Source organism: Diadema setosum, chromosome 19 (genome assembly GCF_964275005.1).
Source record: "Diadema setosum chromosome 19, eeDiaSeto1, whole genome shotgun sequence".
Classification (NCBI taxonomy): domain Eukaryota; kingdom Metazoa; phylum Echinodermata; class Echinoidea; order Diadematoida; family Diadematidae; genus Diadema; species Diadema setosum.
The window spans coordinates 21,169,888-21,183,292 of record NC_092703.1 but is presented as its reverse complement, the minus strand read 5'-3'; the positions used below and the strand labels follow the sequence as shown (position 1 = coordinate 21,183,292).

General features: G+C 40.0%; 1 protein-coding gene across 1 annotated transcript; it reads right to left on the bottom strand.

Moving 5' to 3' along the window:
• Positions 1 to 39: 39 nt before the first annotated feature.
• LOC140242801 (uncharacterized) lies at positions 40 to 4,382 on the bottom strand. Its single transcript, XM_072322557.1, has 4 exons — positions 4,209 to 4,382; positions 2,344 to 2,557; positions 750 to 924; positions 40 to 290 (listed from the first exon to the last, which is right to left on the bottom strand). The coding sequence occupies exons 1-4, from the start codon at positions 4,292 to 4,294 to the stop codon at positions 40 to 42; spliced, it is 726 nt and encodes a 241-aa protein (XP_072178658.1). The 5' UTR covers positions 4,295 to 4,382.
• Between the last annotated feature and the right edge of the window lie 9,023 nt (positions 4,383 to 13,405).

Sequence of the window (13,405 nt, the reverse complement as noted above, 5' to 3'; positions counted from 1 at the left end):
ATATATATTATAGCATCCTAGACGCCATTTAGCGATCCATCATCTTGACACATTGAAAGTGACACTTCTTCTAAATCTACAGCACCGCATACGGCGTGCCAACTTCCACAGCTCGGCGCGCACGCGTCGATTCATGCAGGAGTACACCAAGGGGTCCAGAACAGAGTTGCAGTATGCCAGCCACATGGTGAACACGCCAAACCAGTGACCTTCACTAACCCGGATGTACTCTGAGTGGAATAGTATGTATGGCGTCCAGCATAGGATGTTAGTGAAGACGAGGATAGCCCCTATAAGAATGACAACATTAAAAAAAGGAAAATTAGTGATCTGGCTGTGTATATAGAATTCAGCTGGGCCGAAAATGGAGACTGAGAAAATATCCTGCACTTGAAGTCAAACAGAGAAGATTCATGTATGTCGAAAAGAAATTCACTATCAAGCTCAAAAGGATTTACAAAACAAGCAAAACAAATGAATGTTCTGCCGAGTGACTTGGGTCCGACGCCAACCTCTCTGAAAGTCGTTCAGGTTTAACTGCAGAAAATGACACTTCCTTAATGTGACTCACGATATTTAAAAGGGGCGTCTTTCCAAGATTTCATTTCATGACACCCTTAATCTTGATTTTGTTTTTACAGCTTGAGAAGTTATGGTTACAACTGAAGTAAAAAAAAAAAAATACATAAGTAGATTTATACCCCCTCTTTACTTCTCAACCCAAGATGTGCTCATCCTCCTTGCCTCACCTGCTCTTGCCACTCGGCTGTGAGTCCGGTGGCGGCGACGACGGATCCTCCAGTCTGCTTTCCTGTTTCCAGTGACGTGTGGCACAGGGACACCGTCCTCTTTGTTTCCATGGTGATCTGCCTCAACGCTGTCGACGGACGGAATATCTTTAGATGCAGGCGTCACCGACTCGGTCTGATCGAAGAAGTGTGGGAGACGAATAGACATAGGTGACGAAAGCGTGAAAAAGACTTCCTTAACATTAAGTTTACTGTGCAAACGCCTTTTACTTCTCTTTTCTTATGGGTCTTTCAAAAAGAAAGAAAAAAAGAATGTATAAGTCATGAAATCAGCCACATCTTTTACAATCAGAGCACGCCTATTACGGTACCGTTCAATTACCCACAGAACTCGATGAGTGTGACGACTGTATACGTATAGTTAACTGCACACAGCCTCCGGAGAAGATTCATCTCGCGAGCGTCTTCACAGGTACTTTCGCGAGGTAGCCTCCGGCAGTTCGCCGGAGGCTACCCCGCGTCTACCCTGGTCGATAGCAGGGTAAGATTTCTCCGGACGCTCTCCGGACGCTCTCCGGAGGCTGTCCACTGTGTTGCGCCTTAACAGAAGCAATCTTCTCCGGAGAACAGTCATCGCCGGAGGCTACACCGGGGTTGCGTTTTGTGGCCTGTTAAGACAGGACTTTAGAGGGCTGATGAGTTAAAGTGAATAATAGGTGTTTCGTCCGAAATTAGCCTGCATAGAACGTCGAGAATATCCCAATGTGTCAGTTGAATGTAAGGTTACCTGATCGCTGTAACGGTCTTTGTCAAGAGTCCCATTCCTGTCCGAAGGACTGTTGTCTGGCTCGAAAGATGACTTGGAAATCTCATAAGTCTCTAGACGCAGTCCCTCCCTCCACAAATGACAGGTGACGATACCATAGAAAACAACGAGTGCGGGAACAATTATGCCATAACTTACTACTATATTGGAAACACGGAATTTCTCAAAGCTCCAGATCGGCGAGCAATGCTTAGTGTGCACGTTGTATCCGAACTCGCTCAGCCAGCCTGTCGCTCCTATGAGAGCCACCATGAATCCCACAGTCCACGACATGGCAATTAAGAAACTGATGCGAAGTCGTTTTGGCGGAGAGCGACGTGGTGAGCAGACGATAATGATGAAACGATCGAATGCGATACACTATATAAGCGGATGATTGGAGTATGAAAACCAAGTCGAGAGAAAACCATTAGCCTGTTGGGAAAAGTGAAAATATCCCTGAAATAATGTCGGGGGGGGGGGGGGGTTCAGCTGCATACACATGGGCCAATGTGTTGATTACAAGTCTATCCAGATATAGAACATAGAGATATGAGATACATAATTTTGTGTTTGTGCGATGGCCATGGTAGACGCAACAAATTGCACAGAAATGTGTAGCGAGATACTTTCACAAAATCTATGTACACATTAGTTTTCTTCTTCTTCTTTTTTTTTTTTTTTTTGGTCATTTATAGCAGGGGCAGGTATTTGTCACTACTTCTTTATTTTGTGCTTTAGACGTGTTAGAAGGAGGTTAAAATAGATTACGCGGTTCAGTCCAATTACCTGGCACACTGTCCTATGTGACTCCAGGAATCTTCCTTCGTCAAAGATAGACGCCATGGAGAATGTCATGCTAGCCAGGACCACGCCTAGATCCGCCACAGCGAGATTTAACATAAGCAGATTGTGCAGGTTTCGTCTCAGGCTGCGCGTGCGCAGTATGACGAAAATCGTCATAAAGTTGAAGGACAGCGCACAAAGGATGATGAGGGATAAGCTGTGAAAAAATATGATCATTATTTAGAAATGAAGTTAGCAATTTACGTATGAAATAAGGTCTTCATAAAACCAGATAGGCCTATAACATGTGCGTATGTCTAGGCATAATCCACTTGTGCGTAAAGGCCCCGTCACACCTTTCTGGACAAGCTACGCGGGCTTGTTGCTTGTATGGATTTTTCAGGATATTTTTTTTTTTTGCGGGCGGACAAGGATAGGCGAGTTTCGCGTGTGTCTTACAATGTACTTGCTGGACGTCTGCTATCAACGTTCTACTCACGTTCTAGTTAGGGCACGTGGCGTGGGAGTTGCCTGCGAGGTGCTGCCGCTACGAACTTCCTACTGGTGTTCTACGTGGACCTCTGCGACCAATCTCCGCGACTCCCCCGGAACAGGTTTTGAGCATGCTCAAAGGACCTGTCACACCTTTCCGGGTAAGCCTTGCCTGTGACTTGCGTGGAACAATTTCTGACACGCAGGTCACACAGAATGAACGTAAATAGAACGTAAGTAGCACGGGTGTAGCGGGAAAGACGCATGGGAAAATCGCCCAAATCCTTGTCCATCCATAAATATTGTCCTGCATGCGCGTGGGCACCTTCGGGCAACTACGGGCGAGATACGTGCTAGGTACTGTCGGGTGCGTGCCATCTGTGGGGACCTCAGGGTAGCAAAAATTGTCCCCCGCGAGTGACAAGCAAGGCTTGCCAGGAAAGGTGTGGCAGAGCCTGAACAGACATGGTAAACAAGGTTGGCCAGACCTTGTCGCGACAACTCTGGTTCGAAAGGACCTTTTAAAACGTGGCTTAAATGTTCAAGTTGAACATGTAGGACAAGAGCAAGAGCAAGGGAAAATTTTGAAGCTTTGAAGTTTAACTTCATTCTTTGTCGCCTTTTTTTATCCCTTCTACTGATAATCAATGCCAGTATTGATATTGTATATGCTAATGTTATTGTATTTATTATTGACGACATGTTGTTACACTGTATCAATATTATAGAAAATGACATTTGGCAGATTTATACAAAGTTTTTCGCCAAAGTAATGTGTAGTTGTGTTTGTTCATGAGCTAAATCTTAAACAAATAATAAAAAACATTGGTTTCTGCTTGAAATTTTATTACTTGAAAGCATGGCCTGTTACTACTTTCGAGAGAGTAACATTTATATGGAGTTGATTGAGTAACGTTGACACATTGATTAATATTGTATCCCTGTGATGACTCTGGAACTTCTTGTGCACAAAGACAGTGATATAGACCTCAGTATTTGATGGTTGAACGTTGGTTTTTTTTTTTGTGTGTGTGTGTTTTTGTTTTGTTTTGTTTTGTTGTTTTTTTTTGGGGGGGGGCACACACCAAAATATAATCGCGTAGATTTTTGGTACAAATGAATCAATTCGCCTCTGGAATCTTATTATAACAGCTTTGCAGCGACCAATGTCTTGACAATTCTTGTCTCAACAAAATGTCTTTCAAAATCATAACATTGTCGAGGAACTCATGGTGACTAACACACTAAGCTAAAATATATTTGAAGAGCTTGGTTCCAAAAGGCGCCAAATCCATTGAAAAATGATGGATTTAGCGTCTTTTGGAAGCAAGGTCTTCATTTCTTGAAGCGATTTTTACTTCTTAAAGACATCTTACCTCAGTGCTTGTAATAGTTTATCCTCGTTTTGCCCTCCTTCACTAGCAGATGCAGTGCTGTGTGTCATATCCATTGATTCAGGCATTCTCGTTATACAGACAGTTAATCGTATTGTGATCTCCGCAAGATGAAAGTTAGAAGGCACTGACACAAACGGACGAATTGACAACAGATTTGTAATCTGTACGTGTTGAAACCTGGGATGCCACCTTCAAGGATGCGCGTGACACCTTCATTAGAAATTGATATGCAACAATGTGTAAGTGTAACTGAAACCGATTCCTTAATGAACATACAAGTCATTCATTCTCTATTAGCCATTCTGTTAGCCATACTTCACTGAGGTGTGCAAGGGCACTTCCATGAAAACATTTGAATACAAGGGTCAAAACCTTAAACTTGATACGTTTCTTATGGGTAACACAATGAAGACTACGAAAGATGGGACTTATAATTAATGATCAAATTTCCTTTTGCGTGTCACAAGCCTTGCGGCTGAATTTTGAATTCGTTAATTGGAGTCCTTTAAGCAGAGAGTCTGAAACTCCAATAAGCAAACGATTATTATTATCCAAATGACTAGAAATAAACGCATGCATGCACCAGTTTTTCTGTGGTCGCTTTATCGAGAAAGTGTCTCGATTTTCGAATCCTGTGTATGGCTGCAGATTTACATTATGTTACTGATGTGAGTTTTCATACTAAGATCATCTTGGATAGAGGACCTATAACTCTGCAGGAGACTTCGCTGTGACTAAAAGTTGGACTTAACAGACCGAGAAAAAAAAAAAACGGCTTCAGCTCTCACAAAGAAGGCTACTCCAGGGCGACGTGCGAGACGTCTCCAAACAGGGTGACAACTTCTTCGCTCGAACGTCCACAATGTCTCAGAGACGTCTTCTCAAGGTCCTCGATAGGAATTAGTCTCCGCGACCTGGCTGCGACCAAGGAGACAGCGCGGAGACGTCGTGGACAGCTCCTAAACCAGTTGGAGACTGGGCAAATCTGCGAAAAATATTTCATTCTTTCACGACTCCCCGAGACCAGGCTAGTCTCCATTAGACGTCGCAGAGACGTCTTTGCGACCAGCTTGACTTGAGTCGCCACCAAGTTTACAAACCAATGAGATACCAAATTAAAACTCCAGGCTCTGAAATAATGCGCTTTGGGTTAAAACATACCCGAATGCAATGTTTACTAAGAAATTGTCAGACACCCACGAGTCATACAGCCCAGGACCTATAGACATCAAGTAAAACAGGTTCACGAGCTGGACGCTATAATAGGCAAATAAGGCTTAGTGTCTAGATCGTGGACCGTATAGCTCTTGAGCCTATTTTACATGATGTCGAGCTCGTGGGCCTTGTTCACTTCGTGTCTAGCTCAGAGGGTGCATGATTCATGAGCTGTATGACTTGGTGGTGGCTAGTATAACGGTCACATTGGTTGTATGACTCGTGGGTGTCTAGCTCGTGACGTGCACCAGTCACGACCAGGCAGTGCCGGAATAAGAGCGATTCAAGAATCTATAGAGGAGGCTCTAAGATTATACCGAGGGGGCGTTACAAGGGTTGGTAAATAAGACCACTCTATCACACCACAATCTTTTATTTGGAAATTAATGATGAATAATATCATAAATGATAATGAATGAATGATAGATGATTAATAAATGATATGTAATACATCACGTGTATGCTCTCGGCTAAAGTTGTACAGCTAACATTAATCGTGTAACATCTTTAACTTACATGTCATAATTATATGTAGGCCTACACATAAGAATTGTCTGTGCATGCATACAATATACACAGAATGAAAATGAACATTTAGGTCTCGGTTTTGCGGGCATAAAAAAAGGAGTAAGGTACAATGTACCAGTTGATCTGGCAAGACTAGTATCGGGAGGTTTCGGTCATCCCTCCCTCCCCCCCCCCCCCCTCTCTCTCTCTCTTTCTCTCCTTCTATCTTTCTCTTTCTCTCTATCTCCCCCCCCCCTCTTTTCTTAACCATTCATAAGCATCATGTGGGACATTCTTGCTTTCGTTTACATTGTATTGTATTAATGTCATTCATTATCGATTGCCATACAGTAGTCAACAGTGGCAGTTTTGAGCTTATTCTTGGCGATCGTTCTGTATTGAAATTGCGATGTAACGCATGTGAGTGATTATATCAAAGGTTCCCTGAAATACAAATGCATGTTGATTTGTGTTGATTTATGATACCCTCAATATCACGTGAATAGTGTACTAACGTGATATTATTCAAAGTCATGAAATTCGTCCGTCGAGATGCTTTTATTGCAACTGATTGACAAACTGCCATACATCGATGTAAATAAGCACTGAATTGATCAGTGGTTTTAGTTGTAGCCATGATAAAAAGAAATCATGGGCGTACGTACTCGAGCAGAATTCGAACCGACAACCTCCTGATATCCGGACAGGCGTCATCTCCATTAGACCACCGAACTTCCGCCCGACGTAATTATTCAAATTCATGAAACTAAAAACAAAACAAAAAATCCAGAGAATTAAAAAGCATTGATCAATTCAGTGCTTATTCACGTCGATGTAGGGCAATTTGTCACTCAGTTGCAATGATGTGATATCTCTGTTTAGACACGATATCCAAAATACGTGAAAAAATATGAATACAGCCATGAATTAAAAGAGAGAACACGCATTACTAATACAGATGCACATAATCACTCTGTTCATAACTCCACATCAATGGCATACATCTTTATTTTTTTTTTTTTTGCAAGTAGAAAACATTCTTGCTTAAAATATTCCTTATAGTAATGAGAATTTTTCCTACAAACTCCTAATCCCAGTTTTTTTTTTTCACTCCCCTTTCACAGAGGTGAATTAATAGATGTACTTCAGAATTTGAAAAATAGAAAGGGGGTGGGCACAAATGTTCTTTAAAAAAAATATCCTGAATTTCGTTGTTGATCCATTGCTCCATGTGTTTAATTTATCTTTAGTAATGTTGTTGTCCCTGAGGCCATGAAAGTTGTTAAGGTCATTCCAAGTTATTAAAAAAAAGAAAAGGGAAGGTGCTTGTAATTGTAGGTCCATAACTCTGTAGACTTCTATTTCGAAATTACATGGAAAAGGTTGTTAACTCTAGACTATTAATATTTTACATACTCATATAATCATTTCTGATTATCAGGTTTTGTTTTTTTTTTTTTCTTTTTGGCAAAAAAAACAATACATACCATCATTGCGAAAGTCTCAAAAGATACTGACAAATCTAATTAAAGTTTTATGATATTGGTGTTACGTCTTCCTTGACTTCTGCAAGGCCTTTTCTACCATCGACCACAGTACACTGCTTTATAGATTATTCCACTATGGTATCCAAGGAACTGCTTTGGAGTGGTTTAGGAGTTACCTTACTAAATCGAAATCACTTTGTTCTTATCAATGGTCATACATCTGTTGAATGTGGCGAATCTCAAGGAAGCTTGCTTGTACCTCTTTTATTATTCTTGATAACAATGATATGCCGAATTCATCAAGTTTTTTTTTTTCTTTCTTTTTTATTATCATTTGCGGACAATTCTTAATGTGTTTCTTTCTAATTTCGATCCTGGTATGTTGAGTGATACTTTAAATATTGCGTTGATAGAATTAGTTTAATAGAAGAGAGCCAATAAATTGTCCATAAATCTTTAAAAAAAAAATCAAGTGTATGTTTTCAGTAATTCTCTGCAAAATTTACCAAGGAATATTGTCTTGGACGATGCAGTCATAAAAGAAGTCCCTTCGATCATATTTTCAAGTGTGACTCTTGATAATATACTTACTTTGAATTCATGTATAGACTCAAGAATATACCGCACTATCGACTGGGGAAATATATATCCCTCGTACTTAAATAGAATATAATTTTTCGCAGAAAAAAGTCCCTAGTATTTTCATTGAATAATGAGGAAGCCACACTGGTGGCTTATTTCATTAAAAAAAAAGACATTTATGGTTTCTGTTTCGGTTCCGTCGGTATACTCGGAATTAATTGTACTCCACCAACTTATTTTAAGGATAAAAGGGATTTATTTTTGTTTTTTTTGTTTTTTTTTTAATATTAAGGACAATTCAAGTAAAAACTTACTAACAATTCTCTCCCTCGATGCCATGTTCATTATCAAAAATAAAAAATGTTCATTCTTATTCTAACCGGTAATCCGACGCATTTCACTTGCCACTGACTAGGACCATTTTTCTAAATCTATATTTTGTTTTTCTGATCCTATATTTTGAAATTGTCTTGATAACATCATAAAAGAAGCTTTACGTTTGAATAATTTTACATTCAAATTGAAGAATTTTTAAATAAATTCTTATGAAGAAGAATGAGTTATATTCTTGTACCCCCTAATTTGAAGTCCTTTTCGTCTCCTTGTCAAAATCGTTAATTGTTTTGATACACAATATACCTCGGTGAGCCCTCGCATTATGTGCCTCGCGTGTGTTGGCAGTGACCTTTCAACTCCTCTTCCTTCGCCCCTTTTCACCATCTTCCCTCTCCTCCTTAGTTTTTTCCTGTTACCCCTTCCATCATCAGCACACTAATTCATCTCTTTTCTTCTTCTTCTTTTTTTTTTTTTACAAGAGACCTGTCTTGTGCTTGTTTGTCTGTGTGTGTGCTTGTGTGTACTATTCTTTTTGTTTTGTCTTTTCCTTTTGAGGCAACTGCCTTAATTTCATTAGTTCAGTAATTAGTTATTGTCCGCGACCAGACTGCGAATTACAAGCTTTTCTTTCGAGCGGTCTACTCCATTTAAAACTATTTTGATTTTGATTAAAATCAGAAAGACCAGAGTATTTATTGTCAGTTCAAAGTATTTTTCTTTGTAACTGATTTTGTATTGATCTTGTGTTACTATGTGTATGTAAATGTTTTGTCTTATTGAAAATGAAGTAAAATGAAATGAAATATATAAACACATGTATGCACATATATGTAAATAAATAAATAAATAAATATATATATATATATATATATATATATATATATATATAAGACGAGTAGAGCCCCTATACGGATGACAACATATAAACAGAAAATAAGAGCTCTGACAGTAGACTTTATAAAGCTCAAAGTGCAAATTGAGAACGATATCAAATTTCGGTCAAATGAACTATGTATATCACATAGAAAGTCAAAGTCGACCCACGGAGGATATAGAAAACAAATAAAGCAAATCAACATTCTGCCTGGTACCTTGGGACTGACGCTAATATTTCGAAACGTTGTTTAATCAACATGGAGAGGTCTCATTTAAGAAAAGGGCATTTATTTGAACAAAATGTGATTCTAGGTGGTTGAAAGATTTTTGTTTCGTGACACTCTGTATCTTTGCTTTGTTTTCACACTCTGGCAGTTTGAAAAGTTATGCTTAACACTAAAGAGACAAATATACCGAAAAAGATCTATACTCGCTTTTTTCTTCATATTCAAAGATACGGTCATCCTCCTTGCCTATTTGTCCTCACCTACTCTTGCCACTCGACTGTGAGCCTGTAGGTGTCGGCGACGTCGGGTCCTCCAGGCTGACTTCCGGTTTGCACTGACGGATGGCACAGAACCATCATCCTCTTTGTTGCCATTATGATCTATCTCAACGCTGTCGACGGATAAATAATCCTTAGATGCAGACGATCAAGGGAGTGTGAGATATGAACAGACACAGGTGACGAAAACATGAAAAATGATTTGCAGATGATGCTGTAGTCGCCAAGTTACGATACTTTCCGCACACGGTATCTCGGTCGCAACTGAATGACGATGATTGAGATAATCTTAGAAAGTGGATGCAGAGAGGGTCAGGACTTGGGGAAAGGATGTTTTTCTGACTGCCAGCTTTTTAACTTCTTAAAAAAGTTTGAATTTGAATTTGAATTTGAAAACAGTGCACTTCCGTTATAGCGAAATCCTCGGGACCGGCTGTTTTGTATCGTATTAAAGAAGTTAACTTATAACCGAAGAAATACAGTACTTAGTGAAAATACGCAAACTGTGCGTATATTGTATGTTATTTATTGAATACTCATCATGCGCTGAACAGCTTTGTCAAACGGGATGCTATCTAATTAGTTTCATTTCGATTTTACATTTTAGAGAGAACAAAGTTGTTTGTACTTTCATGCTTAATTTGAAAACACAACGAGGCTATGTATGAAAAAGTGATGGTTTAAGATCCCGGGATTAAGATTCAGTTACAGTTGATTATTTCAAAGGTTCGTTTTAACGAAAGACAATAGGAAGGTTTGTAATTACGAAGTTTTGTTAGTGTACTCACCTTCCTTACAGATTTTCTTTTACTTTTAGATCAACGAACCTTCGGAATAAGAACTAAGGTTCATTTTCGGATTAACGAACGTCAGGAAAAAAAGAACTTTGAATTAATGCCACAAAGTTCGTAATAACGCCTGAACTGCCTTCTGTATTGTGTTACGTGGCAGCGTTGCTTGGAGCAACTATAGCCTACCTACAATGTCGATATCCCAGTGTGGAAGTTCATATAAATTTACCTGACTGCTCGACCGGTTTTCCTCAAGAGTTCCAATCCTGTCCGAAGGACTCCTGGATGTCAGCGCGAGAGATGGTTTTGAAATCTCGTAAGTCTTTAGACGCCGTCCCTCTCTCCACAAGTAGAAAGTGATGACAGCATAGAAAACGACCAGTGCGGGAACAGCTATGGCATATCTTAACACTATGTTGGCAACACCGAATGCCTCGTGACTCCAGACGGGCGAGCAATGCTTAGTGTTCACGTTGTATCTGAACTCACTCAGCCAGCCTGTCGCCGCTGTGAGAGCAACCATGAAACCCATCGTCCACGACATGGCAATTAAGAGACCGATACGAAGTCGTTTTGGCGGGGCGTGACGTGGTGGACACACGATGATAAGGAATCGATCAAATGCGATAGAGAATATCAGTGGAAGATTGGTGAATGAAAACCAAGTCGAGAGAAAACCATTTACCTGTAGGGAAAAGTAAGAGATCCTCGATTTTATGTCTTTTAAATACATAGAGATTTGCCAATGTGATATTCTGAAGATAAGGCATTACTGTCGAAATATTCATAGTTGGCAAACCAATGAAACTTTCCAGTATAACATTTAAAGATGAGGTGTTTATCCTTAACTATACGGTGATACTCCAGGTGACTGAAGTCCTATGAATATACTGTCCCTTTTCAGATAGAATATCTAACGCTATGTTTTGTTGCTTTGTTCTCTTTGTTCAGACCTCAGGAAACCTTAACTTCCAAAACGAGTCATTTCTATATCCCTGCCAAACTAACTAAGGGAGTACGAAATACAAGCCAGAGTGAAGTGGGTCGGTTGATCCGTCTGTTGGTTCATTGTGGGAGTCCAATACGCACACAGTAAGTTTTTGGTACAAATGACGATGATTATCCGCAAAAATATGTACAAAATGTGTGGTGAAATTATTGTGCATTATCCTGTACATGCTTATGTTCAATCTTGTGTGTTTTATAGCAGGAGTAAAGACATTTTTTTGCTTCTTTTTCATTTTGTGCTTTATGGAGCGTTTGGGGAAAAATTATTGTGAGGGGATTAAATCTAAAATATTTATACCTTGCACACTGTCCTATGTGACTCCAGGAATCTTCCTTCGTCGAAGATGGACGCCATGGAGAATGTCATGCTTGCCAGAGCCACGCCAAGATCCGCCACAGCGAGGTTCAACATCAGCAGATTGTGGGGGTTTTGTCTCAGACTGCGCGTGCGCAGTATGACGACAATCGTCATAAAATTGAACGACATCGCACAGAGGAGGATCACGAATAAGCTGTTACAGAAATAATGATCAAATGACAAAAGATCAAAGTATATACGTGTGACATCAGGCCTTGCGTGTCTACATGTGTGTACCTGTATGTAGGCAAGTTTAATAAACATATAGCTTGAATTATATGCCTCATAAGTGAGATTCTTATCACTGATTGGTCAAAAGTATATCACGTGACAATTAGGTGTAGTCCCGTCTATCTTGCCTTAGGGTTTTCAGGTAAGTGATAGAAAGGCAAAACCCTCGTGATAGAAAGGCAAACCCCTCGTGATAGTAAGTCAAAACCCTCGTGATAGAATTCGTAAATCCTCCGCGAAATTTGTACACAATCAAGTACACGTAGACTTCGCGCGCGGTGTCTGCAACCGCTCCAAGCAAGGACGTTCACTACGCGCATCGTATACAACACATGCACAATCATCACACTAACCGTTAGTTAGCGCACAACAAGCAAGCATGTTTCAAAATGACATGGCGATCAAGTACTCCTCCGTGATTTGAATTACCGCAGTTAGTGATTAATCAAAGAGAGTACACTTTGTCTTTAGGTTTTCTTAGGATCCCGAAGCAGAGACAAATCTCAACATGTTGGAAATATCGAATTAAAACACGAGCGATGGGAAGCTGGATAATAACATACTGTAATCTTCTGCCAAGATTTATGCAGGAGCTCGCAGAAGGCCGCGTGAGTACGAAAATCATGCAAGCGAGCGCTGTGGCCTGGTAACGTTAGGCCTAACGTTAGAATTTACTTCGTATTTGACTGGCCCTAACGTTAGATCTTGACATAGCTAGTTACTAGTTGTGCTAGACCTAGTCTTAAACGATGAGGTATAAATAGTAGAGGCTACCATGTAATTCCATACCATACCATTTCTCATTTAGTGTGGGCAAGGGTGTAAGCGTTACATCCCACGTCCCATAATAGCCAAGCGGGTATGTGGTTCGCGTATAACGTGATTTGTTTTTGCCTCTCAGGCAAAACATTATTTGGTGTCGTGGAACTTTATTAATAGTTATATTTAATCCCAGTTATCAAATGTTTTTACAAAAGCAAGCATTGATACGATTAAAGGTGATCTCAAAAACTTGATGCTTCCTCGAAAGAATGAAGACAAACAAGGAAAAGTCTCGCAATGGCAAGAAATGCCATGGTCACCTACACGGCATCCCATTCACAAGCTTGTTTGTTCACCACAAAATGAAACAACTCATCAGGGAGCTCATAATTGCTGGATGTATTTCTGGAATAACACAGAATGAATAGGGAATGCCAATGAGTAGGGTTTTTTTCTGATTGCCATTGTGTGGGTCATCCTCACTTATCAAGACTTCCAAGCTGCTTACTGCTGTACCG